Here is a 20205-nt window from a genome sequence, read left to right as displayed (position 1 = left end):
TCCTGGGTATATATGTCTCGTACACTAGAATGTAGAGCAGAGGCTGGATAGCCCAAATTAGCCTGGAACTGGTAGAGGGATTGTGCAGTTTTGTTTAGCCTGAATCTCCTATCTTCATTAAGTGAAAGGCACTGATGGGTGATAGGGAGGGGGAAGTCAGGATAGCCAGGAGAGCTGGGGACACAGAGGCTACCCCCCACAGGGGTAGGTATGATGGAGACTGGTGTTAAAATAAACAATACAAGGCAAGAAACCATAGTATAATGTGAGACAATGTTCCCACGCCTGCCTTTGGAGGCATATCTCCCTCATTCTTCCAAGTACATTCCCCCAAAACTAGGACTTCTGACCAACAACTAGAGCCCAGTGCCAAGGAAGGTAAATGAAGAAGCAGAAAGGGGTCCAGGACAGAGAGGGCATCCTATCCTGTGGGTGAACAAAAGGTGACAAATAGAGATGTCCAGTAATAAGCGCTTTCTCCTCTTCTCCCTTCTTAGCACTATCTCCATCAGCACTTGATATATGTTGGGTGAAATACCCTCAGAACAGGGGAGTGTCTTACCTTGTCTACTCGGTCCCTCTGTACCCCATATTGACCACCAAAGCCTTTGGCATAATCTGAAGAACAGAAAGGTCCAAGAGTGAGACCCCCAAGATAAAACCAAGGAATAGGGAAGAGAAATAGAGAGAGAAAAGAATATGGAGGACAGGAAGAAATAGATAGGGACAATTATAAGAGACTTAGAGAGTGTTAGAAAAAAAATGTACAGATAAATCCATAAGAAAATGGATGGAAGAAAGGAATGGGGGCAAAAAATATTATATGAGGACAGGCAAAAAGAGACAGAGTTAAGAATAGGGAGGAGAGCTCCTCCCTGGCCCTGCTCCAGCCCCACCACAAGAAGCCTCCCCAGCAGCAGCACTTTGGTGTTTTGGGGTCTCCCCTATAAAGGCCAATGTAATAACTTCCCCTCAAATGGAGGCTGGTGGCCCAGCATCACCTCTCTGTTCAACTATATTTTTCTTGATATTTTTGTAGAGGGCAGGGTACAATTCAGATCTTTAATTACATGAATGTTGGGTCCCCTCAATACCCTACTGAATGTAATAGAAACTCCTTCTACTTTTACAAATCAGCAATTGGTAGGAGCAATTAAAAATTAATTACCCTAATTATTCCATGAGAGACAAAGGCAGTGTGGTATAGGAGACTAGGCTAGAGTTGTGAAGTACGTGATTCATCTCCCACTCCTACACTCACACTAGGTATGGCCCAGTAGATAGGGCTGGACTTGCAGTCAAGAAGAATTGAGTCAAATTTTGACTCAGATACCACTTGGGCAAGTCACGTACAACTTTTCTCAGTTTCAGTTTACTCATTTCTAAAATGGGGATAATAACAGCACTTGCCTCACAGAATTGTTGTAAGGATCAAATGAAATAACATATACAAAGCATTTTGCAAATTTAAAAGTATTATATAAATGGAATATAGGTTTATAATATATAAATAATATATGTTTATTATGCAAATAGGAAGAGGAGGAGGAAAAAGAGGGGTAGCAGGAGCAGCAATAATATTAAATCAGTGCCCTAGGTAACTTTCTAAATCCATAAGTTGCAAATAACATAATACTCTGTATTAATAGAGGGATTTCCTCACCACAATTTCCTTATACAACAAAATCACAGGGCCTGATCCTCAAAAAACATTTTCCCACATGATGAAGTAGAAAGTTAATTTAAAATTTCTTGCTTTGAGTGTGTTTCATGCTACTTGCTAGTGATAGTTCCAGGTAGGATGGAGAGCAGAGGGAGAGAATGAGGTAGAGGTAAAGGTGAGACTGAGATTATCAATTTGTCTTTTTATCCCTTGTTTCCTAATCTTCCACTTTGTTACTCATCTACTCTGCAGGACTACTCTCTCATCTACCATGAGATCTATCATCTATCATCATTCCTTTCTTATTCCTTCTCTTAGTTTCCTTCTTATTTCTCTTATTTTCCCCCTCCCTCCTACGTCTTCATCAGCTTCCCTGCTCACATCATTTCTCTTCTACACCCCCATCTAATCCTCCCACTTCACACATTCCTATGAACCTCTCACATCATATCCCCCTTCAGCATTCCCATTTCTAACATTTCCAATATGGAAGTCCTCTTGTGCTTCTAGGATACCCACTAGGGTAGCTTCAAGAGCACAGGTATTCTTTCCCATCTGTCTCAGCCCTCAACCCCACAACATTCTCCAAACTCTGCTCTAGCTCACCTCCTCTTTTCAGCTCCCTGTGCTTTTCAGTCACTCCAACTCACCTCGCTGGGACTCATGCTTTTCTGTCTCCCCCTTGTAGTCATAGCCAACAGCTGCCTTGTCCAGTTTATCCTTCTCTACCCCATAACGACCACCAAAGCCTCGGGAGTAATCTGTTAAAAGAGAAAGAGATGTCAGACCTGTCAGTCCATATTCAGTATAGAAAAAAATTTATCAGAGAATAGAAAGTAAAAATAGGCCCAAGGGAAATGGGAGAGAAAATGAATTAAGTGGGTATTTATCGGACAAAGCAAGTGGGGCTGGGGGGGGGGGGGAAGTGTCATACAAGATATGACATTCCTAGGCTACTTCTATCAGTTTGAATTCAGCTGCCTTGTTTCTGATTTAGTGCAACTCCCTTCTTCCTTTGCCCTTTTCTTTTCTCCTTTCCTTACTGCCAAACACATTTAGGGAAACTACCTGAATTATCTCCCTGCTCCCCATCCTCTACAGTATTTGGAAATATAGGGACAAGTCAGGACACAAGCATAGAAACAATAAGATTTTTGAGAGCAAGGGCAATTTCATTTTTGTCTTTTTATCTCCAAAATCTAGAAAGGCAGCAAGAAAAAATAGAGAGCTAGCCTCTGAGACAGAAAGACCTGACAAATACTGGTTGCATGAGCGTAGGTAAGTCATTTAATGTCTCAGTGAATTAATTATTTACTACTGAAAATGACCACTCTACATTGATGAAAGATAATGCTTATTTGAAAATTACCTATGCTTGTGAAATCACAGATCTAGCCCCAGTCCTAATCCCAATGCTAGCATAGGGTCTTGGCAAACAGCAAGCACTTAATAAATGCTTATTAACTGGCAATGCAGCAGAATCATAGATGGGACAGACACTTGAAAGCTGAGATGGGGAAGGAGCTGGCTAGTCAGGGCAGAGGTAATCATAAGATAGAAGTACAGGACAGACAGAGAAGTATCCTTGCCTTTCTGAGATGTGTGTTTTTCCACTTCTCCTTTGTAATCAAACCCGACTGCTGACTGGGGAGGAAGAAGGAAAATTTAATCAAAACATCAGCTGCTAAACACATATTCTTTTCCTCCCCCCTCCTTATTCCACACTCTGCTAAAAATAGTCTGTGAGGGATTCTGAGCACAAATGAGGATTTCCTAGGGAGGAGGAGGGTGCCCTGATCTATAGGCAACCCTACCCAATCCTTAGACTCAAGTTCTTACAAAATCAGCATCACAGAGAAGTTGGTGGGCTCTCTAATGTCACACATCTCAGATTTCTTAGTCTGTCATCCAAGTCCACCATGACCCAGTTACAAATTTCTTTCTAGTCTTAATTTATACAACTCCCTTTCACTTACCCGTCACTCCCTCCAAAATGGACTTTCCATCCCTTTACCTTTTCACACCCTGTTTCCCAGGCTCAGAATGAACTTCTCTCATGTTTCTGACTACCAGCATTCTTTTATTTCAAGGTCCAGTTTACATTCTTCCTCCACGAAGCACTCTCTGATTCCCACCAATTTTCCCTTCGATCTTTTGGGATGCTTGGTTTGAACTCTCATGCCCCTTATTTATGTACTAGACTGGTTGTTCCATGGATTTGATTTGGGGATATTTAGTCAAGGGGAGTGATAACCATTCAATCATATCCTTTATATTGCAAAGTGATTTTCTTGTAGCCCAGAGGGACTCAAACTCCTTTAGGATGAAATAAAAGTTTCTCTAGTGGAATTTTAAGCTCTCCACAATCTGGTCTCTTCCTTTCTTTCATATAACAGACTTCTTATACATGACTGCCTTCCATGAATTTAGCAGTACAGCCACACTAGCCTACTTTTTGTCACATATAGCCCTATCCAACTTCTATCTCCATGCTTTTGCCCTGGCTCTGATCCTCTAAGCTGGAATGTTCCCGCTCTTTATCTCCATTTTTTAGAATCATTAGCTTCTTTCAAGACTTAGTTCAAACATCAGCCTGCAAAGGAGACCTCTCCTGCCCTCCCCAAGAGCCTTCCACCTTATGGCCACTGTTCATCTATGCTGCATGCATCTTTGTATGTATCTAGTTTTGTAAATGTTATCTTCCTCATTAAAACATAAGTTCTTTGAGGACAGGGACATGTTTATTTTATTCTTTCTATCCCCAGCACTTGACACAGTGATTAGATGGCACATAATAGTACTTAATAAATGATTTCTTTATTTATTGAGACATTATCTCCAGGTGCCTCCTAGAACTTTCTCCTTGCCTTGCCTTCTGAACTCAGTGCCCTTTTCCAGACTTAGACTGGATGCTTCAGTAATTAGACAGAGGTCCCTATTTCCAGTCATGTACTTTTTATGTCTCATGAGGGAGCAAAGTATATCCCTTACCTTGTCTGCCCGGTCTCTCTCAACTCCATATTTTCCCCCAAATCCTTTTGCAGCATCTGTCTGAGATGAGTGCTTCTCCACATCAGCAACATACTCATGGCCCAGTGCACTCTGGAAAAGCCAAGAAGGGAGTCAAGATCAACAGGAAAAGGGACAGAAACAAATAGGGTGATATAAGGAAAGGAACAAACTGGCAAAGATGAAATGCAAAAGCACATACTAAAATTCCAGCCTGTGTTAGATTCATGGTCCATGTAGGAAAGGTTGGGGTAGAAGCCTCTCTTGCTGAAGTATCTCACTGCTTTGGTTGCATCCCTTTTTCCTGTTTGATCTAACCTTCCCTCACTCCTTGACCTTTCCTGGAACCCTATTGCTTGCAAATTTCCTTGCTTCATCCTTATAAAGATGGAACCTCACTGACCAGTCCCCAGAACCTCCCTTCTTATCACACCTGAGCAAGAATCTGGCCCTCACAATAAAACTCATGGTCTTTGGTTGCCAGCATTAGACACCCAGGAGGTAGTAGATGTAGACCAGGAGTTCTTTTTTTAAAACGTTTTTTATTTTCAAAACATATACATGGATAATTTTCAACGTTCACTCTAATAAAACCTTGTGTTCCAAGTTTTTTTTTTTCTCCCTTCCTCCTCCCTCCCTCCTCAGCAAGTAATCCAATATGTTAAACATGTACAATTCTTCTATACATATTTCCACAATTATCATGCTGCACAAGAAAAATCAGATCAAAAAGGAAAAACAATGAGAAAGAAAACAAAAAACAAATAAACAACAACAAAAAGGGTGAAAATACTATGCTGTGACCCGCACTCAGTCACCACATTCCTGACCACACAAAAAAACAACAGAATTTCCTTTGAAGAGAAACTCAAGGTTCTTCTACATGATTTTTGCATCTTGGGAAGGAGGACAAGTATCTTTTTCCCATAAGTCTGTGTTCAGTTCTATACACATTCAGTGATAGAGAGATAGTTCTCTCTATCACAAGATCTTTGGAACTGGCCTGAATTATCTCATTGTTGAAAAGAGCCACATCCATAAACACTGATCATTGTATAATCTTGCTATTGCCATGTATAATAATTTCATGGTCCTGCTCATTTCATTCAGCATCAGTTCATATAAGTCTTTCCAGGCTTCTCTAAAATCCTCCTCCATCATTTCTTACAGAAAAATATTATTCCATTATATCCATGTACCACAATTTATTCAGCCATTCTCCATTTGATGGGCATCTACTCAGTTTCAAGTTTCTTGCCACTACAAACAGGGCTGCCACAAACATTTTTGCACATACAGGTCCCTTTCCCTTCTTTAAGATTTCTTTGGGATATAAACCCAGTAGAGACACTGCTAGATCAAGGGGAAGGCACAGTTTGATAGCCCTTTGGGCATAGTTTCAAATTGCTCTCCAGAATGGTAGAAGATGGGTTCTTAACCTTTTTTCACATTATGTACTGCTTTGGCAATCCCGTCAAATTCCTGTGAACTCCTTTTCAGTCATTCACAATGGAGAGAAATGTTAGTGGAAACTTCTAGTGGACACAGAGCACAGTTCTTGCAATCAGGAAGATCTGAATTCAAGATCTGCCTCAAATGCGTACTAGCTGTGTGATTTTGGGCAATTACTTCAAGCTTTTTCAGTCTTATTTCCTCATCTTTAAAACAGATAATTATAACAAATTACCTTACAGGATTGTTGAGAAAACTAAATGAGACTATATTTGGAAAGTACTTTTTGAACATTAAAATATTATATAAATGCCAACTAATTTGTATCATGGGTCTTTTTGATAATCTATGGTGAAAGCTCAGAATAATGATTTTAAATGCATAAGGTAAAATACATAAGATTACAAAGAAAGACAACTATATTTAAATAAAGTTATCAGAATATTTTAAAGAAACATGTTCACAAATCTGAGATTAGTGAAAATAAGATTTCATTTTCCCCATCACAAACCACTTGAAATCTATCCACAAACTGAAGCTGAAGAACTCTGATAAAGACAAAAACCTAAATGTCTGTAGATCATTGTTAAGATTCTCTGAGTCAGCTGGGTAACACTAAGGAAAACATGAAACTCCAAGAAACTCTCCATTATCCATACTTTAGGTAGAGCACCAGAGCTGGGGCTAATTCAAAATGGCAGATACCTGAATCATCTCTTAAACTTTGAAATGCATGTCTCTTCTTATATTTGCATATGAGTGTATCTAATGTTCTAGGACTCATAATGCAAAATAAAGCCACAAAGGGACAAAAAAAATTGAATAAGAAAGACTTTTTAAGCTCTTTGGTTACTTTTTATCCCTTTGCTGTTCTCTTCTCCTGACTCCATGCTGAGGATAAACAATAACACTTCTCAGAATAAACAAAGCACCAAGTAAAGATGAGCTTGTTTTATATCACAGTGCAGAAAATGGTCTTATTTTGCTTGTATTTAGATGATGAGTTTGTCCATTTGACTAGATTTCCAATCCACTTCTAAATCTGCTGCCACTTCTGCCCTAGGATTATGGCAGAGAATTAAATGTACAACAACAACAACAACAAAAAAAAAAAATACCCAAAAAAACCACAATTTCCTTTGAAGAGAAACTTAAGATTCTTCGATATGATTTTTGCATCTTGAGAGGGAGGACAGGTGTCTTTTTTCCCATAAGTCTATGTTCAGTTCTACTATCGTGTTATCTTGGGCAGATCTCTTACCTCTCTGGTTCTCAGTTTCCTCTTGTGTAAAATGAAGTTGGACTGAGGGGTACTTAGTCTACTGTCTCTGAATTTGCTTTTTAAAAAATGTTTTGGTAATTGTGTTTCATATAACTGGTTTCCTTTGTAATCCTGGGTATTTTGTTTCATTTCTTTTCTTTATTTTTTGGCAAGGTAATCAGGGTTAAGTGATTTGCTCAAGGTCACACAGCTAGCATCAAATATCTGAGGCTGGATTTGAATTTACGTCTTCCTGACTCCAGGGCTAGTGCTCTATCCACTGTGCTATCTAATTGCCCCAATTTTATGCATTTTAGAATATTGAAGGATGTAAAGGCTACTTCTGATTGCCTAAGGAGAATATGAAAAAAAAAATCTGTTAGACTAGATGATCTCTAACATCTCTTCTACCTCAGAATCCCATGATCCTTTTATTAGATGAGTAGAACTATCTGAAAGTTTCAATGGAAGTCAAAAGTTGAGTCTCATTGTAACATGCAAACTTTTTTAATATGAAAAGTTTCTGAACCATCTAATCATAAAATAAAACCTAGACTTTTCATAATAATCTTGGGTTGCTGATGGCATTTTAAGATTTTGTTTTTATAATATAAATGCAAATAAAAATATTAAAAAGTCATAGAAAGCATAACAAGCAAAGCAGACAGGAGATACCAAAAATATTGAAAATAATTAATAGGAAAATAATTTTTCCCCACAAATCAAATTTCAATTTTATACTGGTTAGATCAATAAGAGACCAACATTCCTAAAGCTTTGGTCCCAAATACCTCTTTCTCTCTCTGTCTTTAGGAGCTACAGTAGATATTTAAGATAAGGCCTAGTGTAAAGATGACTTACTCAGAGTGAGCCCTATTCTGAAATGTAGTTGAGTAGCACAGTGGCTAAAGTGCCAGGCTTGGAGTAAGGAAGACCTGAGCTTGAAAATCCTGTCTCAGACACTTACTGGCTGTGTGACTTGGGTAAGTTACTTAACTGTTTGCCTCAGTTTTCTTATCTGAAAAATGGGCTGGAGAAGGAAATGGCAAACTACTACAATATCTTTTCCAAGAAAATGCCAAAAAACAGTCAGACATGACTGGAAAAGACTGAACAAAAATGACTTATTCCAAAGTCTATAAAATAGTAAATAAATTTTTAGCTTAGCATAATAACTAGCATTTATATAATGATTTAAAGTTAGCAAAGTGCTTTACAAACATTATTTCATTTGCTCTTCATAACAATCCTAGGAGATAGTTACTATTATTATCTTCATTTTACAGAGGAAGAAACTGAGGCAGGCAGAAGTAAAGGGAATTGCCCAGCTTCACACAGTGTTACTAACACTCTGGTTATCGGTTTTTAATCAGCCTATCTGTCCAGGCCTTTTCTCCCCTACTCACCTTATCCATTCTGTCTCTTTCTACCCCAAACCTGCCTCCGTACCCATGGGATGCCTTGGGCCCTGCTTCCATCTCTTTTTTCTTGAGGACATCATGTTCTTCTGACACTTTGTTCCGCAGCTGGTGGATGCTAAAAGTGACCAAATCACACAGATTCAGGGATCATTCTGGGAAAGCAATGCAATATGAAAGAAAGAACATTGGCCCAGGAGTTAAAAAGCCCTGGGTTGTCACACTAAAGAAACCAGATAGCTGAGGTAGAGAGGTGTCAAAGTAGCAGCTATGGGCAATGACCCTGTAATAAACACACCAGTATCTCCTTTTTCCTGGGGATGCCAAACGTCAGGAGATGAAAGTAGGAAGAAGCAACACTTTCAATCCAGTATTTGTAAGGCTGATCCACTCCAAATGATTGTGGGATTGGGATGCCAGTTGAGAGCTCTTTGGGATGAAATATGAATGGGGAGGTGAGGGATGTTGGTCCTAAGCAGCTTTATCTGCTTAAGTGGGCTTCTTTGTGTTGTATGTGTCCTTACAGAGATTAATTGGACTTTGAGTTATCATAAACACTGGACTCAGAGGATGCAGGAAGCCCTGAGTGGGTCAAGGACCTTCCCCCACACACACCTAAGCTGATATAATATGTTGTTTGCATCCCAAGCTGAACTCCTATGTGTCCTTGGTTGTCAAGACAGGGTCCAGACAATCTGCAATAGGCCTAACAACTGGAAGCCTAGTAGATAAACAAACTTAATTATCTTCATAGCCTAGCAAATCCAAGAGAAATAAATACAGCTTTTGCCATTGCCTTGCTCCTCTCCATGCGGAAGGATTTCGTCCTTTTCCCACCTTACTGCATCTTTCCACCTGCCATGCCATCTCCTTTAGAGGGAGATTCCTGCTATTCTCTTGCTTCCTTTGTTCTGCTATTATAATAAATAAACTTCTGTAAGAATCAGGAACTCTTTGGGTTCCACATGCATCTTCATTTCCCTTGAAATAAGCCTAGTTTTCACATGTTTTGTAAAGTTGTGATTGCCTATTGACAAATCTTATGTGCTAGACTGTGCTAGAAACTGCCAAGGTCTCAAGCACAGAGAACATTGAAAAACAAAGTGATGACTTAGTCACAAAGCCAATGATACATTCATTCTTGACAAAGTTCTTTCTTTCTTTCTTTTTTTATCATAGCTTTTTATTTACAAGATATATACATGGGTAATTTTTCAGTATTGACAGTTGCAAAACCTTTTGTTCCAGTTTTTCCCCTTCTTCCCCTCATTCCCTCCTCCAGATGGCAGGTAGTCCAATACATGTTAAATATGTTAAAGTATATGTTAAATACAATATATGTATACATGTCCAAACAGTTATTTTGCTGCACAAAAAGAATTGCACTTTGAAATAATTTGACAGTTTTCTAAGTTATTTCTTCTTTAGGAATCTGTGTGAGACCCTAACAGAAATCTTTAAATTATACCCTCACCACAAAGAAGTACCTGGGCAGCAAGAGAAAGAATTGAATTAGGAACAGAATTTCTGCTAATGTCACTCCAGAGACCAGCAATCTCAAGTTTTAGGAAAGGATAAGAGGGAATAATGTCTAAGGAGACTGTGGTAGAACAGAGTCCATCTCTGATACAATGACAGGATCAAAGCAGCCCTGTCTTCTGGGGCTAAGTGAATGAAGTGATAATGCTTCAGAGACCAATGTCATTGTAACTCCACAAAGCCTAAACTTCTCCTTGTGTTAAGTGGTTTAGGTGGAGTCAGATTCATCTAGTAGCAATGATGTCTATAGATCCCTTGTGGGAGTAGGGCAGAAAAAAAGGAGTACTTCTAAATCATGGGAGCCAGACTAGGGGAAAAAGTGGGAAGGAGGAAGCTAAAGGATAGAAGAGAGAAAAACAAAATCTCTAACTGCCAGGAGAAGGGAACTTGATCTGAACCAGGAGTAAAGGGAAATGGGAACATATAAAGTCTTTATATAAGACTGCCTATACTTCAGTTTCCTTTTCTGTAAGATGAGGACTTTAATTAGGAAGAGACTGAAACAAAAAAGAAAATATAAACTTCCCTTATTCTCTCTATGCCTTGGTTTCCTCACCTATAAAATGAAAGGGTTAAATTAAATGATCTCTAAAAACTCTTCCAGTTGTAAATCTATGATGCTCTGAGATCCAGAAGAAAGAAAAAATGGGAGGATTTACTGTGGTGGAAATGTGAGTATCCCTGATTTGAGAGATAACTTGTCAGCAAGGACATAGGGCCATGCTGCTTGAGAAGAGTCTGAACATTTGCTATAATGGACAATAGCAAATATGGAAGGGATGCTTCCTAGCAAGAAGGACTCCAGCTTAGAGAAATGAGGAAGTCCCAAGGGAGTGCTATCCCTTTAGGATTGGGTTTTTTCCCCAGTGTTCTGCTCCATCTAGCATTCCATTCTGCAGAAAAATTGCTGAAGATTTTATAGTTCCAATGAAGGGTTTCAGACATAATTAAACATCATAGAGTATTAGGAGTCACTCCCTCTTCCTTTGCCTTTTTTCATGTGTCTTTGGGAGGATTATCTTTTATGCAAATGTATTTATACTTTATATGTAGGTACATTTTTTATTTTTTATTTGTAAGCAAGAGAAACTTCTTTACTTTTGACACTTAAATAGAAAGAGCAGAAGAAAGGAAGGAAGGAAAGAAGAAAAGAAAAAAGGAAGATTAAAATAGATTTCAGAATGAAATTCAGTCAGGGAGGGCAGAGAATAGTTAAAGAAAGACAAACATTTGGGAGGAGTTTAGCAACAAAAATGAAAGACATACTTCTTAGTGACCCCCCCCCCCCCAAAAAAAGAAGATTGGCCTTGTCTAAGAGTCAAAGCAAAATGAAACTAGTAATGATATATATTTCTCAGAAAAGATACTAGAAAAGAAATAGACTGATTTGACTGGTCAAAGTTATACAGACCTTGGATTTCCTAAGCTACACTGCGATGATACAGGCTAAACACATCTGACATACCACATAATGTCCTGGTAACCTGGAATAAAGTAGTTTTGCTGGCATCGGAAAACTGTCTTGAATATTTTGTTCTCCTGTCCAGTACATTGAGTAGTGCTACATTTTATTACTGATAACTTTCTCCAAAAAGGGTTTTAAAAAACAAGGAAAAAACTAGACTCCTAAGATTGCAGCTGTAAACCTTAATGTTTTGTATAAATCTAATTCTTATAAGAAAAATTCTTAAGCTCAGGAAAGGGGATGTTTTCTAAATGCTTTAAACACTGTCATTATCCAGCAGGATGAATACAGAGAGGACTGGTGAGACTTACATGAACTGATGCTAAGTGAAATGAGCAGAACCAGGAGATCATTATATACCTCAACAACGATACTGTATAACAATGTATTCTGATGGAAGTGTATCTCTTCGATAAAGAGAGCTATTCAGTTTCAATTGATCAAAGATGGGCAGAAGCAGCTACACCCAAAGAAAGAACACTGGGAGATGAATATAAACTGCTTGCATTTTTGTTTTTCTTCCCGGGCTATTTATACCTCCTAAATTCAATTCTCCCTGTGCAACAAGAAAATTGTTTGGTTCTACACAGGTATATTGTATCCAGGATATACTGTAACCTATTCAACATGTAAAAGATTGCTTGCCATCTTGAGGAGGGGGTGGAGGGAGGGAGGGGAAAAATCGGAACAGAAGTGAATGCAAGGGATAATGTTGTAAAAAATCACCCTGGCATGAGTTCTATCAATAAAAAGTTATTAAAAAATAATAATAATAAAATAAAGTAATAAATTTTCATTTCAAGAAAGCCTATATAATAAATACTAAAAAAAAAACAAACAAAAAAAAAAAAAAACCACTGTCATTATAAGAAAATTAGTTGAAGGCAACATGAATAAAAAGCAATTACATCAAATTTCAACGTAGGGGGCAACAGATAGTTTGTAAAAAATAAACAGTAAAAGTTCAAATCACTGCACTTAAAAGTTAAGACATGAAAAAAAGTTAAAGTTAAGTATGAAATTTTACTAAATTAATCTGAAAAGGATAAAACCAACAGCTTATTATAGTGGCCAGTTAAAAGAATAAGAAATACCCCCCCCCCCACAAAAAAGAGAGCTATCTTCTTGCCAACTAGGACTAGAAACCAGGCAGTGAGAACTTAACTCTTTTCTCCTCAGAACACACTGATTGAGTGTGTTTCTAATGTTTCTAAATTTCTAATGCAATTTACTCCCCAGTCATCTTTAGCCACCTTCCCATCATGCTAATATCTTTCCTCCTCCCTTTAGTGCCAGTTCTGAAACCATAAAGAAATAGAATAAAATCATATTATAATTACTCTTGGAAAGGGTTTATCAGTCTACTTCCCTAGGGCACTACTCCATTAACTTTGCTAGACAAAATACACTTCCCTGGCCACTCCCTTATATGTATTGTCACCCTGTGAGTTCCTTGGGGGTGAGACTATGTTTGCTTTTGTTTTGACACCCCTAGTACTTAATGCAGTGCTTGGCACATACTAGGTGCTTAATAAATATATTTTCTTTCATTTATTCATTCATATACTGGGGAAAGAAATAGAAAGAGGGTATCAACAGAGGTAAAAAGAGCTGGAGAAAAGAAATTGATCCTTATACTGGCCTATCAGCCTCTCTGCTTAAGAACTTTCAATCTTTACCCTTTCTTCCTCCTTCACTTTTTCAGATAATTCTATCTTTGCCTAATATTATACAAAATGAGGATTATCAGAGATTAGAGAAAGGAAAACTAATCTTCGTCTAGGAGGATCAGTGAAGATTTCATTTGAACTGGCTATGGAAAGAAGAATATAATTTCAAAGGGAAAACGAGACAAGGAAGATAGAGAAGACATAAAAGAAATCCTACATACAGGGAACATTGTGAGTAAACACATTGAGATAGGAAAGCATTTGACATGTGTAGGCAAAACTACCATGTGCTGTATCTATTTCATTACTAAGGGAACCCTGTGAACCAAAACAATAGGATCATAGATGAAGCTGAAATGATCTTGACCTCAGTGGTCATCATCTTATTCAACTCCCTCATTTCATAATGAAGAAACAACCTCATAGAGATTAAATGACTTGTCCAAATTCATTCAGGGCACCTTGTAGTAAGAAGCAAAGCTGCATTTCAAATTATTCATATTCATTATTACATCATACCACCATTCTGCTTCCTGTTCTATTTGGTTTCAACTCTTGTCTCTGAAAAATCTGCCATTCCTTTTATAGTACTTTACAGATGTTAATCAAACTACTTTCTATTTTCTTAATTTCTAATTCATACCTGACCATCCTCTGTGGGGCCCCTGTTCCCTTCTCATTCTTTTTCTTCTCCCCATCTATGTGATGCCCTCTGTTTTTCCAATTCCATATTTTGTTTTGTTTTATGGAATTATAGAATACAACAGATAAAGGAATTACGGCCCTCCTTTTGGAGATAAGGAAACTGAAGTTCCAAAGGGTTCAGTGACATAGGATCTAGTAGAGCTGAGACTAGGTACCAGGTTTAAACAGTTCTAGTTCTGTGGGGTTTCTTCTTCTATATTGACCAATATCTGTTTTTGTGTTTTGGGTTTTTTTAAAAAAAAAAATCTTTGACACAAATTATCCTAGATTAAGGATAGGGACTTACTGACTCGATTTAATCGGTTTAAGGAACTTCCAGGATGAGCAAATTCTCTCTATTACTACAAATCATGACCTCCTTAGCATTTTATATCCTAAGAGATACTTGGGACACTGAAAAATGAAGTGTTCTTTTTGCTCTACATTATTCTTGTCTGTTAAGGTTTGGTAAAAAAGGAAGACCTAGTATTTGCCCATAAAAGGAATCCTTTTGCTTCCCATCAAGTACATGAGTAACTGCATTCTCCTACTAGCATCTCTTCCACTGCCAAGATGATGAATTCAATTGTATTATCATAAAGGGCATGGGCTACAGAAAAAATGGTTATTTCATGGAGCTACATCACCATCATGTGGTCATTTTGTATATTGCTGCTAATGACTTTTTTCAAACCTTGAATAATTTAAAGAAACTAAAACTGAAATTTATTGCAACTAAGTGGCACAGTGGATAAAATGCTGAGCCTGGAGTCAAGAAAACTCATTTTCTCAATTCAAATCTGCCCTCAGACACTTACTGTGTAACCCTAGCCAAGCCACTTAACCCTGTTTGCCTCAGTTTCCTCATCTGTAAAATGAACTGGAGAAGAAAATGGCAAACTACTCAGTACTTTTGCCAAGAAAATCTCAAATGGGATCATAAAGAATCAAACACAACTGAAAATGACTGAACAACAAAACACAAAACTGAAATCTGTGAGCTACTACCAGGGGTCCTCAAACTACGGCCCACAAACCAGATGTGGCAGCTGAGGACGTTTATCCCCCTCACCCAGGGCTAAGAAGTTTCTTTTATAAGGCCCACAAAACAAAGTTTTTGTTTTTACTATAGTCCAGCCCTCCAACAGTCTGAGGGACAGTGAACTGGCCCCCTATTTAAAAAGTTTGAGGACTCCTGTATCAATCCTGACAGCACAGGTTATCCTAGTTCAATGAAAGTGCTGACTTCCAAATCATTGGAAGTATGCAGGTCCAGTCTTCCACTCCTACATAAAAATAGGATTTTGACAGAATGGAACAGTGGATTAAATCATGTGGACTCCACTTAATAGGGATGGATATAAAGCCCTGGACTTAACCTGATGCTTCTCTGCATTGATAATTTATAATAAAATGTATACTTTCGTGGTATGACAATGGACAAGTTACTTTCTCAGTGCCTCTAGACAACTCTATAGGACAGAGATTCTTAGTCTCTTTATGTGTGTCCTGGACTTCTTTGTGAGTCTGGTGAAGCCTATGGATCCCTATTTAGAATAATGTTTTTAAATGCATAAAACACATAGGATTACAAAGGGAACCAATTACATTAAAATTGTTATATTAAAATAGTTATACTATATATAGTGAAACACACACACATACATATATACAAATTTTCATACCTCCAAGTTGGGAACCTCTGATCTATAATGTTGTCTTTGTGACCCATGATACCCAATTCTAGCACAGCCCAAAACCAGAATCATGGAAAAGAACACTGCTCTGGAAGTCAGGACCTGTGGTCCCTCTCTGGAATTAACCAGCTATGTAACCTTAAGCAAAATATTGAACTTCTCTTGATTTGTTCTTCATTTATTAAGTGGAATTAGTGGGGTTAGATGTTTTCTAAGATCCTATCCTGTGAGAAAGTAACTCAAAAATATCTACCTCCCACTAGTATGCAACCTAGAGTAGGGAGAGGTAAGGCTTTACTGTACTGAAAAGCAAAAATTAAGTGAAAATATTAGGATCCACATAGACTCACATGATGTTACATTCTATAGTTTGTTGTTCTTCAGCCCTTTTCAGTTGTTTCCAACTCTGTGATCTCATTTGGGATTTTCTTTGCAGAGATACTGGAGAGATTTGTCTTTCTGTCTCCAATTCATTTTGGTTTTGGTTTTTTTTTGGGGGGGTTTTGCTGAAGCAATTGGAGTTAAGTGACTTGTCCAGGGTCACACAGCTAGGATGTGATGAGTGTCTGAGGTCATATTTGAACTCAGGTCCTCCTGACTTCAGGGCTGGTGCTCTATACACTGCACCACCCAGCTGTCCCTCCAATTCATTTTTACAAATGAGGAAACTGAGGCAAATATGATTAAATGATTTGCCCAGATCACACAACTAGTGTCTGAGGCCAGATTTAAACTCAGGAAGATTCCTCTGGAGCCAGCACTCTAACCACTGAGCCATCTAACAATAGGCATTATGCCAAGCTATGGAGCCTACTTAAATTTGAAAAACCTCATTTATAAACTCTTCTCAGTCTGAGAAAGCTTTAAAATCCCTTTTGACCTGATAAAAAAGGTCTTACAAAAGTAAAGGGGAAATTTCAGGATTTCAAAGATGAGATTTGACTAAGAAACAGAACAAATTGAAGACTAAGACGTACAGGTAAGTCATTTCTAAAGATCATGCTGACGTTATCAGAAAGAAAAAATAGTAGGTGCAATTCTGGCCCTACTTTGACTTAGAAATGGATTTGGATAGTGTCTTACATTCAAATGACTTGTGAACACTGTAATTTTTTTTTATCTTATCCAAAAACCTAATGCAAAACCAAATTCTGAAATAGACTGCTTAGGATGTAGTTTCAAGCTCTTGAACCCACATGTGCTTTTTTTCCTCCCCTAATCTATTTGTTGGTTATCTGATGCTGGAATTTTTTTAAAATGAGAAATCATTGGTTAAAAAAAATAATTTCTTTTAAATTAATGCCTTATTTTACTATTCTAAATAGTGACCTACAATGAGGAAAAATGTAAAACAAAACTTCAAAAATATAATTTATAATAGATGACTCCCTCAGACCTAAAGCATGAATCCCCTCTGTAGCAACATGACAAGAAATCCAGATTGTGTTTTTATTAAAAGCCTCCATCAACAGGGTACTTAATAGCTCCCAAAAACTGTCTACATCATTTCTGGATGGCTCTGATTGTTAGAAAGTTTTTTTTCTCCTAATATTGGCTGAAATCCCTCTTTCCATAGCTTCTACTCCTCTGATTCTAGTTCTTCTTTCTGGGGAAGATGAGAACATCTCTAGTATTTAACATACAATGGTTCTAGAGAGTTAGAGCTTATTACCAATGTTGCCAGAATGTACCATATGTTTGGTGATGTGCACTCCAGAAAATATTTTCAACACTTTAAAATACCTGCTCATGAACTCAACATGCAATGCTTTATTATACATAAATCATTAGGAAATATATCACAGAAAGAATAATGGTCTAGCTTAGCACTGTCAGTCCATCAGGGAATTCAATTCCCACGTAAAATGAAGCAACCTTATACCCAAAAAGATACTAAAGAAGGGAAAAGGGACCTGTATGTGCCAAAATGTTTGTGGCAGAGCTCTCTTTATAGTGGCTAGAAACTGGAAATTGAGTGGATTTTCATCAATTGGAGAATGGTTGAATAAATTATGGTATATGAATGTTATGGAATATTATTGTTCTGTAAGAAATGACCAGCATGATGAATACAGAGAGGCTTGGAGAGACTTACATGAACTGATACTAAATGAAATGAGCAGAAACAGGATATTATTATCCACTTCATCAACAATACTGTATGAGGATGTATTCTGATGGAAGTGGATTTCTTCAACAAAGACAAGATCTAATTCCGTTCCAATTGATCAATGATGGACAGAAGCAGCTACACCCAGAGAAGGAACACTGGAAAATGAATGTGGACTGCTTGCATTTTTGTTTTTCTTCCCAGGTTATTTTTACTTTCTGAATCCAATTCTTCTTGAAGAGAACTGTTCAGTTCTGCACACATATAATTGTATCTAGGATATACTATAGCATATTTAACATGTATAAGACTGTCTGCCATCTAGGGGAGGGCATGGAGGGAGGGAAAGGAAAAGTCAGAACAAAAGTGAATGCAAGGGATAATATTGTAAAAAATTACCCATGCATATGTTCTGTCAATAAAAAGTTATTTAAAAAAAAAAGAATGTCAAAGAAAAAAAATGAAAATTTAAATCAATTTTTAAAAAATGAAATAACTTTTACCAAGATAAGGTTGAAATGGATCCATGATTTAGACATAAAGAGTGATATCAGAAGATATCAGAAGAAGATAGCACATCAGAAGAACAAAGAATAGTCTACCTCTCAGATCTGTGGAAAAGGAAGGAATTTGTGGCCAAAGAAGAAGTAGAGTACATTATAAAATGCAAAATGGATAATTTTGATTATATTAAATTAAAAAGGTTTTGCACAAACAAAACCAATGCAGACAAGATTACAAGGGAAGAAGAAAACTGGGAAAGAATCCAAGAGTTCTAATAAAGGCCTCATTTCTAAAATATATAGAGAATTGACTCAAATTTATAAGAATACAAGCCATTGATAAATGGTCAAAGGATAGGAACAGACAATTTTCAGATGAAAACATTAAAACCATTTCCAGTCACATGAAAAAATGCTCTAAATCACTGTTGATAGAGAATTGCAAATTAGAACAATTCTGATTATTGGTTAGGATGGCAGGAAAAGATAATAATAAATGTGGGAAAACTGGGACACTAATACATTGTTGGTGGAATTGTGAACAGATCTGGAGAGCAATATGGAACTATGCCCAAAGGGTTATAAAACTGTGCATACTCTTTGACCCAGCAGTGTCTCTACTGGGCCTGTATCTCAAAGAAATCATAAAAAGGGAAAAGGACCCACATGTGCAAACATGTTTGTAAAAGGAAGCAATCTTGACAAACCCTCAAAGCTCAACAATAATCTAGGCTACATCAAAAGACAGAGCAGTTAGCTAGTGGAGAGGTTAGAACACTGGATTGCAATCAGGAAGAATAGTCTTTATGAGTTCAAATCTGGCCAATCTGGGTGGTATTGGCCAAGATGCTTAATCCTGTTTGCCTCAATTTCCCCATTTATAAAATGATTTGGAGAAGAAAATGGCAAGCCATTGCAGTATCTTTGCCAAGAAAATGTTCCATAATAGGTTCATGAAGAGTGACATGACTGAAATGACCAAACAACATCAAAATATGCATGGAATACAAGACTAAAAAAGTAATATAATCTTGCTGACCTGTTCGATCAACTATCTACATTACAGTGGTTCTCAAATCTGGTCCAGAGCATCCTGAGGAATCTCTGAAATCCTTTCAGAGAGTCTACAAATTCATAATTGGTTTTTATTTTTAATGTGATCAATATCTATAACTATAACCCACATAAACAAAAACTCTCTGGACAGATCCTCAATCATTTTTAATAGGATTATGATATTGAGAACAAAAGTTTGAGGACCACTGACTACAATATTACATTCAAAACTAGATGATATTCTTTGAAGTTCACCCATAATCTGGAGAGTATCCAGAATAAAGCCATCAGGATTGTGAAGGGGTTCAGGAACTAGTCATATGTAGACCAACTGAAGGAACAGGAAAAGAGAAGGCAATATATAAGTGGTGTCTGTTTTTAAGTATTTAAAGGACTGTGCTCTAGTCACAGAGAGTAGAACTAAGTATAAGGAATGGAAGTTGGAAAGAGAGGTGATGGGCTTAATATTAAAAAAAATTTTCTAACAATGAAAGCTATCCCAAAATAGAATGATTTGCCTCTGAAGTACTAGATTCTCAATCTGTTAGGCAGAGATTGGATGTGCTGAATGATCATTTGTTGAGCATATGAAAACCTACAGGAGTCTTATTCAGATATAGGCAAGGATATACTAGAGCCAATTCAAAAGGGCTGATAGTTAAATTTTCAGCCTGAGCA

The 20205-nt window shown here is 37.4% G+C and overlaps 1 protein-coding gene across 4 annotated transcripts in view; it reads right to left on the bottom strand.

Moving 5' to 3' along the window:
* HCLS1 (hematopoietic cell-specific Lyn substrate 1) overlaps window positions 1–20205 on the bottom strand; it is a 42335-nt gene that overhangs the window by 11522 nt on the left and 10608 nt on the right. For 2 of the 4 annotated variants that reach the window (XM_051985378.1, XM_051985381.1), the window contains exons 4-8: window positions 8792–8921; window positions 4655–4765; window positions 3253–3307; window positions 2314–2424; window positions 563–618 (exon numbers count right to left, since the gene is read on the bottom strand). In XM_051985378.1, the coding sequence (XP_051841338.1) occupies window positions 563–618; window positions 2314–2424; window positions 3253–3307; window positions 4655–4765; window positions 8792–8921 (463 nt within the window). The remainder of the gene's footprint in view (window positions 1–562; window positions 619–2313; window positions 2425–3252; window positions 3308–4654; window positions 4766–8791; window positions 8922–20205) is intronic. The other 2 variants (XM_051985380.1, XM_051985379.1) reach the window with 2 other exon arrangements.

The sequence above is a fragment of the Antechinus flavipes genome, chromosome 3, assembly GCF_016432865.1.
Source record: "Antechinus flavipes isolate AdamAnt ecotype Samford, QLD, Australia chromosome 3, AdamAnt_v2, whole genome shotgun sequence".
NCBI classification, from domain to species: Eukaryota; Metazoa; Chordata; class Mammalia; order Dasyuromorphia; family Dasyuridae; genus Antechinus; species Antechinus flavipes.
Note: the sequence above shows the minus strand (reverse complement) of the source record. Positions and strands in the feature narration are given on the sequence as shown.